This window comes from Misgurnus anguillicaudatus, chromosome 25, assembly GCF_027580225.2.
Source record: "Misgurnus anguillicaudatus chromosome 25, ASM2758022v2, whole genome shotgun sequence".
In the NCBI taxonomy this organism is placed as follows: Eukaryota; Metazoa; Chordata; class Actinopteri; order Cypriniformes; family Cobitidae; genus Misgurnus; species Misgurnus anguillicaudatus.
This window is the reverse complement of record NC_073361.2, coordinates 34,286,363-34,303,675: the sequence shown is the minus strand read 5'-3', so window position 1 is coordinate 34,303,675 and position 17,313 is coordinate 34,286,363. Positions and strand designations below refer to the sequence as shown.

At 37.1% G+C, this 17,313-nt stretch overlaps 1 protein-coding gene across 2 annotated transcripts; it reads right to left on the bottom strand.

The window, feature by feature from the left end:
• Positions 1 to 443: 443 nt before the first annotated feature.
• LOC129426534 (receptor activity-modifying protein 3) lies at positions 444 to 17,018 on the bottom strand. 2 transcript variants are annotated; one of them, XM_073863817.1, is made up of 4 exons: positions 16,773 to 17,018; positions 4,498 to 4,528; positions 4,198 to 4,351; positions 444 to 1,117 (listed from the first exon to the last, which is right to left on the bottom strand). In XM_073863817.1, exons 1-4 carry the CDS (start codon positions 16,860 to 16,862, stop codon positions 862 to 864), a joined length of 531 nt encoding a protein of 176 aa, XP_073719918.1. In that variant the 5' UTR covers positions 16,863 to 17,018; the 3' UTR covers positions 444 to 861. The 2 variants fall into 2 exon arrangements, with proteins under 2 accessions (XP_073719918.1, XP_055038898.1); XM_055182923.2 differs by lacking the exon at positions 16,773 to 17,018 and adding an exon at positions 7,324 to 7,559 and having other exon boundaries at positions 4,498 to 4,530.
• Between the last annotated feature and the right edge of the window lie 295 nt (positions 17,019 to 17,313).

Below are 17,313 nucleotides of genomic sequence, written 5' to 3'. Positions count from 1 at the left end.
AGAGAAAGACTATTGTCTTCTGTTTCTGACTGAAACTCAATACACACAATAACTGAGACTTTTACTTTTCATATCAATTATACTCGCATCCTAAAACAATCATTATTATTGACTGTGTGGTGTGTTACTATAATCATATTTGTTTCTGTTCAGTCATTATGATCACGTGTGAAGTTTCCAGGATGGCACTTTGTCATTCTTAAACATTTAGTTACTGTAATATCAAATCAATTGAATAGCTTTCATTGTCCTGACAGCTTTTAACTGTTTGTAACATGAAATTGAGTGAAGTAACTGAGCTTACACTTTAAATCCCACATCTGAGAAACATTTTCATCTCTAATAGCGCTTTATCTAAAACAGACAATTAGATGTTTGAAGGCTCGTACATAAACAACAAATAATAGTGTGTTTGTGTGCGTGTGTGTGTGTTTGACAAACGCTCTCATTCTAAGACATTTAATTAAAACATTAAATAAAATCTGTACAATACAAGAGTGAATCATCTTTAGTGTCCAATGAATCGGCTGTGAAAGATAATAATATTCACACTTGTGTGTTAATGATCAAACATTCAGCAGTCGCGTGTCAATGAAATGAACATCAAGCTTAATGCTTTTTTCATCTGATGCATTTGGTCTGACTCTCATTAAAACTGATTATATAGATCTATACAGTAGCTGGCACAGACCGGTCTGGTTTGATTGTTTTCTTATGAGACATCTCGATGATTCTGGAGGGATTTCATTTGATGCAGAAGATGAGGGGTAGACAATTTGATAATTTGCTTTACAGGTTCATGAACGGACACGACAGCTGAACCTTTACAGATATACAGTCAGTGAATGAAATCTTCAGTCTTTATGCCAGAATGTCGCTTCTCTTACTGCACCAGACGACGAGCGCCACCATGGCCAGCGTGAGGAACACAGGGATGAGGATGAGCAGAGCCAGCGTGTCGTCCGGCGGGTCCACGTGAATGGGCTGCTCCAGCGTGCAGTTGGAAAAGAAGCGTTTGTGGATGTGGATGATAAAATGTTCCACCACCGGATTGGGCCAAAAGCATCCGATGCGTCCTGAGTTTATCTCGGTGCAGGAGGAGAAGACGTGATACTCGCTGAAAACATAAAGATGATTCAAATTATTAGCAATTTAATTTGCTTTATAAACTCTAACAATCATTGAATCAGTCATTTCCTTTAGAAGCACGCTTGAGTTTAAATGAGTTTATACATTAACAGACTTTCAGTAGATAATACAGACAATACAGGCTTTTGAATATTATTATGGACTGCTATGCTTTTAAAAAATGAATGATCTTAACATTATAATTTTTATTATGACCATAACGAAGACATGAGCAGGTCGTATTTAGCTCCAAATCATAAGAAATTCATTTTGAAATAAAGAAAAGTATGCGTAGATAGTGAATGACAGGATACACTTATGACTGTATATTTAAATAAAATAGTTGTGTTGAAATAGCTCCTTTTCCTGATTTAAAATGTAGATGATGGATACTCGAGTACACAAATGTGACAGCGATGACCACAATGATCATAAATTATCATGATTATAAAAACGATGTAAAAAATTAACATAACATATTTAGTGGTCAGACGACACAACTAACAGCTGAAATGATAGTGTAAGACTTATAAATGTGTTTTAGTTGACAGTGTTTTAAAGCAGACTGTTACGGGAAGAGCGTATCAGAGTTACTCTTACTGCCCAGCACATAACATAAGTTCACTTGTATTTTGTAGAGATTGTGTGATTACATTTGTGTCTGTACAATCTGATTTACAATGTCTTACATGTAAAGGAAGTGCTTTAGTTTGTCGGTGTACATTTACATGTGTTATGCAATTGTTCCTGTTAGTTGTTTCTTTATTACTGTAACAATGTTGATGTTGCATTATTAGTAATCTAGCTGTCTTTATTTTCTTCTTTTATTATTTGTGTGATTTTAATTCTTTCATTATCACACTCTGCACTGAGTATATATTGCTCATCCCTACTTAAAGGTGGGGTGCATGATCTCTGAAAGCCAATGTTGACATTTGAAATCACCTAAACAAACCCTACCACCATATAATCTGGACCTTCTTTTGATTGACCCATCCCACACATACACAACCCAGGCAATGATGTCCGTTTGTAGACACGCCCCTTACTGCTGATTGGCTACAAGTGTGTTTTGGTATTCGGCCCGACTCCCTTTTCCAAAGTGTTTTTCATAAATCATGCACCCCGTCTTTAAAACGTTCATGTGTGTGTGTGTGTGTGTGTGTCTGTCTGTCTGTCTGTCTGTCTGTCTGTGTGTGTGTGTGTGTGTGTGCGTGCGTGCGTGCGTGCGTGCGTGCGTGCGTGCGTGCGTGCGTGCGTGCGTGCGTGTGTGTGTGTGACTAAACACATGCATTTAAACAGACAGACACACACAGGTGACCTTTGCTCATGTTGAGTTGCTTTTATCCTGTAGTACCCGCACAAGATTATCATGTACAGCTACAAAAACCCATTAGAGGAGAAATGTTAAGAGTAAACATTCACCATTAAAGAAGCTCGATGTCAGAATCATATCAGCTCATTACGGTGACATCAGCAAAGAATCGCTCTTTTCAATCTCACCATCTGGTTTTCCATCTGGTGATGCTATCAGTGAGGAAAAACTTTCACAAAACTCAATAGAAAACCTGATTGTGTAGCGCAGGAGATGCTACGAGAGACGTGAAGCCCTACAGTGACCATCTGTATGAATCATTGAGCGATGAATTAAATCTGACAGAAATACTGTAATCTGATGTAAATAGAAGTTGACATTCACGTTTGATGAGTAAAGTTCACTATGACACAGGACTGCATTACAGATCTTACAGACATTAATAAATGATGAAATAAATGCTACGCATGAATGCTAAAGACTTTTCTGTGATTAGTATGTTAATGGTCCCTCAGTGTGTGTTTAATTTGTGTTTATGATGATTTATAGGAATATCGTCCGTCGCCTTCAGGCTGATCTGGAAAAACAGTTTGGGGTTAGTTATATGTATGCATAAACACTAAACTTTGGTAAATTATGCAAAAACATTTAATCTTGTAGTTCAGTTTCATGTGAACATATTGCATTTTCTTGTTTTAAGGATGGCCGTTTTAATGTTTTTCAGGAGTAAGAGTGTGGCCGTCACGGCTGTTCTTATCAACATGGATGTGTAAACAAGCGTCTAAAGGATGTTTATGGTTTAGTTGAGTTAGGGTTAGTGTGATGTAGGTCATCACTATCACTGCAAACTCTCCTCACTTCATGAAAACTCAAAATAATGAAGAATGTCACAGTGAACTTTCTGGAAAATGTTCTCACAAGCTGTTTTTAAATGTAAACAGTACTAACCTCTCATCATTACTTTTAAGATATCTTACAGATAGTTCACAATACACTAATATTACTTCTTTATAAACATTAAAATGTTACATTTCTTTTTGTGAGAAGCTTTAAAACCCTACTTAAATGTGTGTGCATGATAATTCACTTAAGCTTATGAGTTTTTGTAGCTTCACAACTAACCATTTTGCATTTAAACATTTTCATTAAAGAGTTAAGAACTGTGTCTCTGTAATACTTTATATTTACTTAAATGAAACATATCATGAAAATCTGACTTTTTTCATGTTTAAGTGTCGCCAGTGCTTCTATCAACCTAGAAAATGTGAAAAAGATCAACCCACTAACTTAGTTTTGGTAAACCATTCTCAGCAAGTATGTGAAAAAATAGCTCATTGAACTTATGTCTCCCCTTGTGATGTCAGAAGGGGATCTTATTATAATAATGCAGCCTCTTAATCTGCACTATCCAACCAAAGCACTGACATTTAGCGCAGATATCAGCTCATTTGCATTTTAAAGGACACACTAAAAAAAGGTTCATTTTTGCTCACACCTAACAGTGTCAACTTTAACATGTTATAATAAATTATCTATATGATATTTTGAGCTAAAACTTTGTAAATACGTACTCCGTGAACACCAAATATTTATTTGACATGTTAAAAAAGTCTTGTGAAATGTCTCAAAGTATTGTTTTTTGAGCTTTTATATGTTAAAAGATTAATGAAAATTGACATCTCAATTCATCACCACTTTAACATAATGAAAATGTAGCCGACCGTCCTCAGTGTAAACTAGTGTGTTTGATTTACCCTATGAAGGTGGTGAGGTTGCATCTGTCCTGTGGTAGCACATGATCCATATATGATTTGAATCGAGCTCCACACGTCTCCATCTCCAGCAGCAGAAGTGAATGATTGCAGTCATGAGATTGTTGTGTTAATGACAAATCAACGCTGTCTGTGCCTGAATGATCAGAACATAACAGCTTCAGTGATGACATCTAGTCATGATGACTTTAGTTTATATACACACATCAGGATGAATGGCAATGTGTCAAAACAATGTGAGAAATATTTACATGTAGTAATAATAATTCATAAGAAGCTCACCTGACAAACCTGTTGTAACCAGCATGCTCACTGCTGACAAAAACACAATTACATTAATAACCACATACTGTTTGTGTCGAACAAACACATTTAATCATTGCTGTGTATGAGAAGCTCATTACAGTCATATTGACTTGGTTTCATAGCAGCTCTCAATGCCAAAAAATACTGAATCAAATCACCTGGCAGACAGATCATATTATAATATTAAATTATACTATATCATATTAAACAGCCCACCAGGATTTCATGAATGTTTTTTTTAAATAGTCTGATATTCTTTTGGATACCTAAAATGCTTTTGATTAACATTTAGGACACAGACATTATATTGTTATAGGTTATATATATATTAGGTTAATGTCTCTTTAAAACCTTTGATCACAGATCCTATAACCGCATGTCCAAAACTTTGTTCACTTTAGACGTAACCGACCATGTTGACATAAATTCTTGCCAAGATGGGCATTTTGACATAATTCTCTGTGTATGTGACCGTTCAAGTGCAATAATCCTAGAAAGTGAACACAGTTCAGTGCTTGCACAATGACAGGTGGTATGGGCAAATGATCACTTGCTGACCACACACAGACCATGTACTGACCGCGCACAGACTGTTTACTGACCACACACACTGTTTACTAACCACACCCAGACCATTTACTGACCGCACACACACCGTTTGCTGACCGCTTGCACATACCATTTACTAACCGCACACACATAAAGTTTACTGACCACGCACAGACTGTTTACTGACTGCACCCAGACCATTTACAGACTGCACCCAGACCATTTACTGACCGCACACAGACCGTTTACTGACCGCGCATACACCGTTTACTGACCGCACACAGACCGTTTACTGACGCGCACACACCGTTTACTGACCGCACACAGACCGTTTACTGACGCGCACACACCGTTTACTGACCGCACACACACCGTTTACTGACCGCGCACACACCGTTTACTGACCGCGCACACACCGTTTACTGACCGCGCACACACCGTTTACTGACCGCGCACACACCATTTACTGACCGCACACAGACCGTTTACTGACACGCACACAACGTTTACTGACCGCACACAGACCGTTTACTGACCGCGCACACACCGTTTACTGACCGCACACACACCGTTTAGTTACAACACACAAACCATACGCATACTAATATGAAAGCAGCAGTATCCAGTATAAACCAGTGTGAAGTATTATGCACATTTATGCTGCTCTACGCTGTTGTTCTCAGCAGGACAGTCAGGGCTGCATGAATATTTACTGAAGCAGACAGCAGGACACACACACAGCATATGTGATCAGAATACGTTCAGCTCACAAACATGCTTCGGAGGAAAACAGACAGAAATCAAGTTAGTCAACAGACCAGAATGTAAAGTAGGATCACATACAGCAGAAACATGAAAAGAAGGAACCTTTAGGTCAATAAAACCAAAGCTCCCAATTATTAAGCATTACTGAACCTGTGGTTTGATTACAACGGTTATTGTTTTTATATAAAATGTAAATCCATTATTATATTGAGCCCAACACATTCAGAAATTGAACAGGCCTTAAAGTTTGGTTTTGTGTGAACTGTCCCTTTAAACGTTGAAAATGATTTACTGTTGTGCTAAATTTAGCTGTTTCCTGCATCAGGATACAGACACGTTCAAATGTGAAGATCTGCTGCAACACGGTGACTTCAGTTTCCCCTGAAGAAGCTGCTTTTACCTCCTTCTGAACCCTCTCATCAGATCCCAGTAAAATATTGCTGCCAGAATCTGAAATATTACATTACAAGTATTGAGCGATCGGATAAGAAGGGTCTTAGTAAGAGAGGTGTCGAGGTGATCCTGTGTGGAGATGGGACACTGCAACTTTCAGAAGGACATCCATCACTGAAGCCCTCCACCGATCTGTGCCTTTCCTCTATCCTCAGTGCAAAACACATGAAAACCTTAGAGTTTACACAAAGCACCTGAAGGATTGTCAGACTTTTTTTAAACTCCAAGCGGGAGTGTTTTTTATGTGCTTTTCATTGAGGAGAGGTTTCTATCCAACCCTTTCCCGTAAAGCCCAATACACTTGGATCATTTCATATTCATGGTGGGAATGTAAAATACACACATGCTGTTGTTACTCATGTGTAACGCTGCCATTTGAAACAAATAATTTTCCTTTATATTTGAAACAAATGACACAAACACACAGTACATTAGCAGTCAGAGTTTAAGAAGCATTCTTCTTTCCCATCTCACACTGATGATATTGTTGTTTCTCACATTCAGCATGTAAAATGCTCATCACAAGCCAGAAATGTGTGTTCTCATACTAACCAGTCCACTCAGCGAGAGAGAGAGAGAGAGAGAGAGAGAGAGTGTGTGTGTGTGTGTGTGTGTGTGTGTGTGTGTGTGTGTGTGTGTGTGTGTGTGTGTGTGTGCGTGCGTGCGTGCGTGCGTGCGTGCGTGTGTGTGTGTTTTCACAGCAATCTAATGATCATTTTTTATAATTGTCACACAAAGTAAATAAACATTTTTACTGATCATGCTGGATCTATCTGACACTTTTGACACTGTCAATTACCACATCCTTCTGTCGACCCTCAAGGCTATGGGTGTCTCTGGAACGACGATACTATGGTTCAGGTCTTACCTCTCAGGCAGGTCATTTGGAGAGGTAATGCTCCTGGAGAGGTAATATCTCTGAACCCCAATGTCTTAATACTGGGGTACCACAAGGCTCAGTACTTGGACCACTGCTCTTTTAGTATATACATGACATCCCTAGGTTTTGTCATTCGGAAACATGGCTTTTCTTACCACTGCTATGCAGATGACACACAACTCCAACTCGTTTCAGCCTGATGATCCCACGGTTTCTGGCCACATCTCGGCATGCCTGAGTGACATCTAAATCTGGATGAAGGATCATCATCTCCAGCTGAACCTTGCAAAGACGGGACTGCTTGCCATATCGTCTGACCCTAAGATTCAACACAATCTTTCAGTTCAACTAGATTCTTCAACCTTTATGCCTTTCACGACAGCCAAATCCCTGGGAGTGGTCATTGATGATCAGCTAGTTTCACAGAGCATGTTGCCAGCACCGGCCCCTCTTGTAGATTTATCCTCTACAACATTAGGAAAATTAGACCTTTGCAATCTGAGCATGCTACACAAGTCCGAGTCCAGGTTCTTGTCCTGTCCAAACTGCACTATTGCAATGCGTTACTGGCCGGACGCCAAGTCTACACAACCTAACCCCTACAGATAATCCAAAATGCTGCTGCAAGAGTGGTCTTAAATAAGCTAAAGAGGGCGCATGTCACTCCTCTCTTTGTCAAGTTGCAATGGCTTCCTATAGCAGCTTGCATCAAATTTAAAGCTCTACTCCTGGACTTTAAAACCACCACTGGGTCATCATCACCCCCTTACCTTCACTTGCTTATACAGACTTACGTACCATCTCGATGCCAATGAGCGACGGCTTGTGGTGCCATCCCAAAAAGTGAAAAAATCACTATCGTGTGTCTTCTCTGGTTCTGTTCCTCATCTGTGAAATGATCTGCCGGTTGTGACAAGATCTGCTGATTCCGTAGCGGTCTTTAACAATCGACTAAAAACCCATCTCTTCCGCCAACACCTCACTTTTTATTTTTTCTGTCCTTGAAAAAAATGTAACCCGTGGCTATGTATATTGTGTTAGGCTTGATGAAACTAGTTCTAGTGCAAACAGTGTAGAGATTTATATTAACCTCAAATTTTAGCGCTGTCACATCATAAATGAGCCCAATGATGAAAATAAGCTTTGATCTCTCTCTGCCTGTAATAGATGAGGAAACAATAACCGGATGCTGTCAAGATGCTAGAGATGACCAAACAGTCATTCGTGTGCATCTCATCTACACAGACACACGGTGAGAGAAGATGCTGGAAAACAAAACCCAACATTTCTGTAACCTGACGTTCAAACAGATTTTGAATTGTTTTCCAAAAGATAAATGAATGAAATCAGGTGGTGTCTTCTGTGTGTTATCAGGTGTTCAAATCTACAGAATTACAGCATTCAGTGAAACACCCAGAAGAACAGTAATCTCGTTTTATTAACAGGACTGCCAGATGTCCTTCAAAATCCCACAGTGAAGGAAAGGTGTGAAATCAAGCAGAAGTACAGCTTGAAGAGAAACTGATAACAACACCTCACAGAGGGACCACACGACAACACGCCACACATTAACACACAGACACACAAACAGACACACACACACACACACACACACACACACACGCAGAAGATCTGTGAGTCACATCTGATTCATCAACACAGCACTAATGTCACTCATCATCAGACTGATCATCTCAACATGAGCCTTCAGGCAACATCCATGAATAGATGTCGCTACCGCCTGATTCTAATACATGTAGAGATGAAGCCAGCACACACACTGTGACCTCTGACCTGAATGATGTGGTCACATGATCACACCAACACTTCTGTCTGTCTGTGTGTGTGTGGGCGTGTGTGCGGGTGTGTGTGTGTGTGCGTGTGTGTGTGTGTGTGTGTGTGTGTGTGTGTGTGTGTGTGTGTGTGCGTGTGCGTGTGCGTGTGCGTGTGTGTGTGTGTGTGTACCTGGTCATTATTACGTCGTGGGGATCAATTGTCCCCAGTAAATAGGAATACCAGTAAATTTTGACCTCGTGGGGACATTTGTGATTCCTGTCAATCTTTTTTCAAACATACAAGCAGCCATCTATCTTCACTTACACCACCCTGACATGATCACATTTACTTTTACTTCATTTCATTTTTACGAATCTCTGGACCGAGCTCTTCGTTTTAAGAATCATTTACTATTATTATTATTATTATTATTATTACTATGAGCGAGTAAACTTAAGACAGCGTAGAATATTTAAGAAAACCACAGATAAGTCTACAACACTATGAATGATCTATTGAACATCCCTCTGATGTGCCAGGTGGTTTTAAACATAAAATCATACTTATGCACTTAAATCTCTTTGTCTTTCTATCTGTATTTCATCTCTATCATGTGTATTATTAATCCAGCTCAAACTGTAAACTAAACATTGATGTACTTTAAATAGGTGCTCTTATAACTAATTAGATTTATCGCTCTCAGATGCTCAAAGTCGCACTCCTAAAAAACCTCTTTCAGTCTAAACACAACATCTCACTCTGTGATATTTACATTTCACTATTTAATGCCACACAAGAGTGACTGAACAAATCTGCTTTTCAAGTCTGAATGGCTCTCAATGTATTACTTGGCTATATTCATTTTGAGTGTTGTGTGGAAGGCACACAGTATTTGTTGTTATCGATGATAAGAGTGCCAACTACACCTCCACTGAAGTGTTAACCTTGTCAATGACACATAAGCATCTCTATCTCTCTCTATCTCTATCACTTTCTCTCCACACCTCTGAGGTTCTGCTATACAAATGAAAGATAAATGCTGGTGGTTTAGATTTTTAAACTCCTAAAAGAATTCAAATGAATCACTGACACAGATTCATTCATTCATCCACTCTCTTAATATGAATCTTTTTTATTAAAGTGTTAGTTCACCCCAAAATGATCATTTTATCATTAATCCTGTGTCGTTCCAATCCACCAAGTCCCTTGATTGTCTTCAGAACACATTTTTAAATATTTTGATAAAAACTGGGAGGCTTGTGTCTGTCCATAGACTGCAGTTTAATTTACACCATCAAGCCCAGAAAAGAAGGAAAGACACCGCCAAACGGGTCCATGTGCCATCAGTAGTTCAATGATAATATTATAAAGTGACAAGGACACTTTTGAAGAGCAGACTACAGTGAATGCTGCTGACGTCACCTGATGATGTAGTTGCCAACGACGTACAGACACAGAATCCGCTTGCAAGTGGGACTTCCGGCAAGATGGCGGGCTGAACACATGTGTTCTCACTAAGCGGCTTAGTTATCTCCCGTTTTCTAATATGAAAATAATTTAATTCTCAATTACACCTACCCAGAGTGATATTTAAGATTGGTGTTACTGTATACGGGCCTCCAAAATGCGAAAATTTCAACAGACAACTCATCCAAGGATTGTTATTCCTCCGGCTCAGCACGTGGCTCAAACTTCTGCTCCAGATATGGAAACAGTGACTGATACATTAGAAAAACGGCGTGATTCCTCTCACTTTACTCCCACTAAAACACACACGCCGAAAAAGCTAAAATCTCAAGACGACGACATCACTAACGCTACTCTGCTGCAAGCCATTACTTCCTTGACTGCTCGCTTCGACTCACAGGATGAGAAGTTAGAAGAAATGGCGAACCAAATGCGAAGCAACAGCATCATGATAGCGGAGATTTCCAAAGCGGTCGAATTTAACTCTGATGAAATCAAAGAATGCAAAGAAAAGTGCAACGAGATGAGCAAATCGGTCCTGAAACTGACTGCTGCACAGAACGACCTGGAAAACAGAACATCAGATCTTGAACGATATAAGAGACGATGGAATCTCCGGATCAACGGCATGAATGAAAAATCTGAAGAGGATGCCCGCAGCGAGGTGATTGGCCTGATTGCTGAAATTGCTCCGCACTTGATACAAAAATTGGACGATATTATTGACACAGCGCACCGGATCGGTAAGAAGGAGCCAGGAAGACCAAGACAGATGATCGTACAATTCACAATGCGAAAATACAGAGACGAAATATGGAAATCAACGAAAAACTCTTCTATCTGCCTACACCATGGAGTCAGATTTGTGGAAGACTTTACGAAGGAGGACCGGAACGCCCGTGCGGTTTTATGGCCACTGATTGCTCAAGCGCGTAAAGAAGGGAAGAAAGCATATTACAGAGGTCCTTTTGGTTATATTGAAGGAAGGCGCATTGACCCAACAAAACCCTGCACTTGAACTTTTTTACGGGTAGGATGGTGTGAGAAATGATAATTTGGAGAAATACTAGGTTGCGAGGTATGTACGGTTAGTTGTCACCCAGTTAGTACATATCCAGTACAACCAGTGTTTGTTTGTTTTCTACGTTTATACGTTTTTTTTTATGTTTCCAGTTAAGTTACCGTTTTCATTACTCTCTTTAAATGTTCGGGGTATTCAAAACAAGGTCAAAAGAAAGGCTATGTTTTTATTCTGTAAAGGAACTGGTTCGCATTGCATCTTTTTACAAGAGACGCACTCTATTGTTGCTGATGCAGCTTTTTGGTCGAGTCAATGGGGAGATAAAGTGTTACTAAGCCACGGATCCTCCCACTCTGCAGGAACTGCTATTTTATTTAACAACTGTCCAGGAAAAGTTATCTCTGTTAAAACTGATTCTAATGGACATTGGGTTGCAATTGTTATGGATATTGAATCCGTCTTTTTTATTTTGATTAATATTTATGGCTATAATAATGTAAAACAAAATCAGCAGCTTTTTGCTGATGTTTCCTGTTTAGTTTGTGACTTTAAGAAGTTGTTCCCAACAGATAATATTGTTATAGGTGGAGACTTTAATGTTACACCAGATGAAACTCTTGACAGACATCCACCTAAAAGTAGTACCCCTCAACCAAACTCTCTGATTACAAATTTTTGCAATAATCTTAAATTATTGGATGTATGGAGACATTTTAACCCTAACACCAAACAGTTCTCATGGTTTAGACCCAATGCCTCTAGCAAATCAAGGATCGACTATTGGTTGATTTCAGATAATTTGTTACATTTCGTTAAGCATTGCACTATTTCACCAGCACCTTTAACAGATCACTGTGCTATTGCCTTGGATGTTACGCCAACAAGTAAAATTTCACATTGTAAGGGATATTGGAAGTTTAATTCTGATTTGCTTGTAAATGAAGGATTTTGTGCTAAGTTAAAAGATTTGATTAGAGAAATTGAAAACAGTAATGACTTCAGTTCTCATAAAGCCAGGTGGGAGTTCCTTAAATTTAGAATTTGTGAATTTTCTATAAACTATAGTAAAATGCTTGCCAAAATAAGAAAACAAACTGAACACAAAATTGTATCTGAAATTAATAAGTACTGTAGTAAAATTTCTCTGAATAGCTTAGAAAAAAGTAATCTTATTTCTCTTCAATCACAACTGGATGACTTGTACATTAAAAAAGCTAAAGGTGCATACATTCGTTCAAGAGCCAAATGGATAGAAGAGGGAGAGAAGAGCACGTCCTATTTTTGTAGATTGGAAAAAAGACGCCAATCAAAAAACAGTATTGTTTCCCTAATTGTAAATGATGTTGAAATTACTGATCCTAAAATAATTAGCAAAAAAATACATGATTTCTATAGTGACTTGTATTTGTCTAATTTTTCTCCAAATGAGTGTGATGACTTTTTTGAAAAAATTATAAATTATATTCCCAAGATTAACAATGAATTGAGAGATCTTTGTGATGCGCAACTATGTATGGAAGAACTTGATTTAGCTGTTCAGAAACTCAAACCAAACAAATCGCCTGGTCCTGACGGCCTTACAGGGAATTTTTATAAATTCTTTTGGAATGAATTGAAAATGCTACTATTTAATGCCCTTAGTGAATCTATTGAAGATGGTTCATTGGGCCCCACAATGAGTCAAGGCTTGATTACATTAATTCCCAAACCAGATAAAGATCATAGAATTTTAGATAATCTCCGCCCAATCACTTTACTTAACAGTGACTATAAAATTTTCACACACGTCTTTGTCAATCGATTAAAAAAAGGACTTAATGGAGTAGTTAATGAGGTTCAATCGGGATTTCTTAAGGAAAGGTCCATTCACAATAATATAAGGCTAGTAATGGATGTGGTAGAATACAATCACTTGATAGAGGATGATGGATATATTCTTTTCTTAGACTTTAAGAAAGCCTTTGACACGCTAGAACATAGGTTTTTATTTAAAGCTTTAGAAAGTTTTGGTTTTGGTGAGCACTTTGTCAATATTATAAAAATGATCTATAAAGGTATGAACAGTTCTATTTCTCTTCCTTGTGGTACATCACAAAGATTTCCTGTCAGTCGTGGAATAAGGCAGGGATGCCCTCTATCCCCTCTTTTATTCATTTTGGCTGCGGATATGTTGTCTACTTTAGTTATTCATGATCAAACGGTACAAAAATTAAAAGTATTTGGTAAAAGTATAGCAATTAGTCAACTGGCAGACGATACTACACTGTTCTTAAAAAACAAAGACCAAGTTCCTCTGGCCATCTCATTAGTTAATGTGTTTTCTAAGGCATCAGGACTACAGTTGAATCTAAGCAAATGTGAACTTCTTGCCCTGCATCAGAGTGATAGTGCTTGTTTGCATAATATTCCGGTAAAAGATAAAGTGAAATATCTAGGCATTATAGTTACCAAAGACCAGAAAATAAGTACGAAAGAAAACTTTGATAATAACTTGCAAAAAGCAAACCGAGTATTAAATTGCTGGTTACAAAGGGACATTTCCATCTTTGGCCGAATCTTGCTAACGAAGGTTGAATATTTATCAAGACTGATTTATCCCGCTTTTTCTTTGGCTCCCCCCTCAAATTTCATCAAAGTATGTTCCCAAAAAATGTTTAATTTTATTTGGAAGCACAAAGCCCATTATATTAAAAAAACAGACACTACAAAATCCTATGAACAAGGTGGTTTGAATGTAATTGAATTTGAAAACATGAATACTTTGTTAAAACTTAAATGGTTAAAAATGTTTCTATGTAAAGAAGATAGTTTTTGGTTTACAGTTCCATCAGCTCTGTTTCAAGAATATGGTGGAATTAAATTTTTTCTCAAATGTGATTTTGATTTATCTAAACTCCCAGTGAAACTATCTACATTCCATCAACAAGTACTCTTATTTTGGAAATTGGCACATACACACAATTTTACACCTCATAATGCTTCAATTTGGAACAACAGATATATATTGCACAGGAACAGATCTTTATGCTATAAGAATTGGTTAAACAGAAGTATATGGTCAGTGAGAGATCTAATGGATGAACAGGGTAACATTTTAGATTATAATGCTTTTACTTTGAAACATGGTTTTGCCTGTCACCCGAAAGAGTTTTTCATTGTTGTGAATGCAATACCTTCTGGCATAAAAATGCTGATGAAATCCTCTCTTTCCTATTCTGAAGTTAAACCAGTTCTCCCAGCCTTATATATTGGAGATTTTCAGTTTAAAAGTGATAGTTGTACTAACAAATATATAAGACAGGTCATTTTAAAAACCTGTTATCCCTGTCAAGTTAAAAGAAACAAATTAGATCACATGTTTGATAAGAATACTGTGACTTTTCTTCGAACGGCTTATTTGAAATTTCCTGTTCCTCCTAAGGCTAAAGAAATACATTTCAAAATTTTAAATGAGATTTATCCTTCTTATAAATTCTTAAATCAGAAATTTAATATAGAAATGGTCCCCTGTTCCTTTTGTGAAAGCCAATCTGAAGACACAGATCATATTTTTTTCTTGTGTAATTTTTCCAAACTGTTCTGGATATCACTTCAGGACTGGTTGATAGAAAAAGAGGTGGTTGCTGATAATTTTGTTTTTTCTTTGCATCATATTTTATTTGGAGTATTTCAAGACTGTTGTGTTAATTCTTTCTTGCTTAATAACATTGTAATATTAGCAAAATATTTCATTCATAAATGTAGATTCTTTAAATCCCCCCCACTACTTATTGTATTCAAAAATGACTTAAAATGTTTTTCCAAAGCCCTTAATAAGATGAAAGGTCAGAGTGCTATGAAGCTGCTTTACTTATTGACGTCATTTAATTTATTGTGATACTGCCCCTAATATGTATCTTTGTTTTATTCATTTATTTATTTTTCTTTTACGTGTTATTTAAATTCATTTAAATTATTATTTCAGATTTCTATTTATTTTTTCAATTTCTTCTTGTGTTGAGCCTGTTATACTTATTTAAACTGTGAATATATATTTGCCTTTGTTGTTGATATAATTTTCTATTAAATAAAAAAAAAAAAAAAAAAAAAAAAAAAAAAAGAATCCGCTTGCAAGTAATTTGTGAATTTATCTTGACTGTTTAAGTATTGTTTACATCTTTGCATAATGTCTTAAAAAGGAAAAGGGGAAAAACAAAAAACGTGGGCAACTACATCAGCAGGTGACGTCAGCATCATGCACTTTAAGTCTGGTCGTGAACGCGCACTGAAGGACCAAAGAGGTGAATAAATTGTTGAATAAAATCTTTTGTTTTGTTTTCTTTGCGTTTAAAGGTGTTGCCGTCACTTCATAATATTATTATTGAACTACTGATGGCACATGGTCATGGACCTTTTTGGTGATGTCTTTCATTATTTTCTGGGCTTGATTGTGTAAATTACATTGCAGTCTTGCAGACACAAGCCGCTCAGTTTTCATCAAAGATATATAAAAATGTTTTCTGAAGACAATCAAAGAACTTGGGTGGTTTAGAATGACACATGGGTAAAGGGTTTATGATCAAATTGTCATTTTTGGGTGAACTAACCCTTTAAGAATGCAATTTTTATTCTTATTTAAAGGGTTTGTTATGTATACAGTATCTTGTGTGCAGTCAATAATGTAAAGATATGCAATCGTCTGCTATCACTGCTTATCTTGACATTGCTTGTGTTATGCTTGTATTGTTTTCATTTGCAAGTTCCTTTGTAAAAATTGCTAAATACAAAACATTTAAATCTATAAATAATAAAAATAAATGTACATAGATAGTAGGATAGTGAATTTATTAATCTATAAAAAATCTGCTGTCTAATGTAAAGTGGATGTTTTTAAAGGGATTTGGTAAAAGTTTAATGTCTATCATATTCACATTCATTCAATCAGGACTCAATCAGGTAACAATTTCTCTTTCCATTCAAATCAAACCAACGATCAAAATATTTTATCTCTTCTTGCCTGTATTACAACACTATTTTACAGCTAATAATAATAATATGGTCAAATGTTTTCTCGCACTATCATTGATAACTTTACTCATATTTACTGATTTTAAATCACTAAAACTCTGCTCGTAATGAATAAAAGCTTTGTGACAATTAAGGTTAATATTTTAGAAGATGAACTGCGGAGGTATTTCGTTTAAACAACATTAAAATCATCCGCGTTCCTGTTGCTCAGTCAGCACGCAGAACAAAGGTTGTGGGTTCGAATCCCGTGAACGCGCAGACTGAACGCGAATACAGATTATACATTAAAGTGTCTGTCAAAAAACCTAAATGTCAGTGTGAAAATAAACTCACGAGCAGAGAAACTTTCATGAGTGTGAGAAGATTCCGATCCATGATGAAGAAATCAATTAAATTAAATCTCTGAACAGATTCATCATTCATTTCCAATCAAACACATCGATCCAATAAATGCGAATAAAAGCGCCCGAATGTCTGATTATAAGCATCATTATAATCATCAGATACAACAGAAGAAGAAACGATGACTGAGCTCAGCTCAACGTCCTGCTCTCTCTCTCTCTCTATGTCTCTCTCTCTCTCTCTCTCTCTCTCTCTCTCTCTCTCTCTAAAATAAGCTCCCTTTGTTTCCGTCAGTACTCTTTGTATTTTATTATAAATCTCAAGCTGCTGAAGGGAAACTGCTCGTCAGCAATGTGATAATGAGAGTTTTACACAGCACTCATCTGACTGATGATTTATAAAACACAAATATTCTCACTGTATTCTCACTAACTTCTCGTCATCTGCTTGAACATGAGTGAGATACTGAACCTGTAAACCTTAAAACCATTGTAAATAAAATAGAAATCTGCTAAATTATATAACGTTAGTA

Excerpts from the sequence above, each read along its gene's own strand:
- LOC129426534 (XM_055182923.2), bottom strand. The coding sequence starts at position 7,438 with ATGATGATCCTTCATCCAGATTTAGATGTCACTCAGGCATGCCGAGAT. Across the intron at positions 4,531-7,323 it reads GTGTCATCTGCATAGCAGTG|CAGTGAGCATGCTGGTTACA; the intron begins GTAAGAAAAGCC and ends TGTTTTTGTCAG. Across the intron at positions 4,352-4,497 it reads GGTTACAACAGGTTTGTCAG|GCACAGACAGCGTTGATTTG; the intron begins GTGAGCTTCTTA and ends CTGATCATTCAG.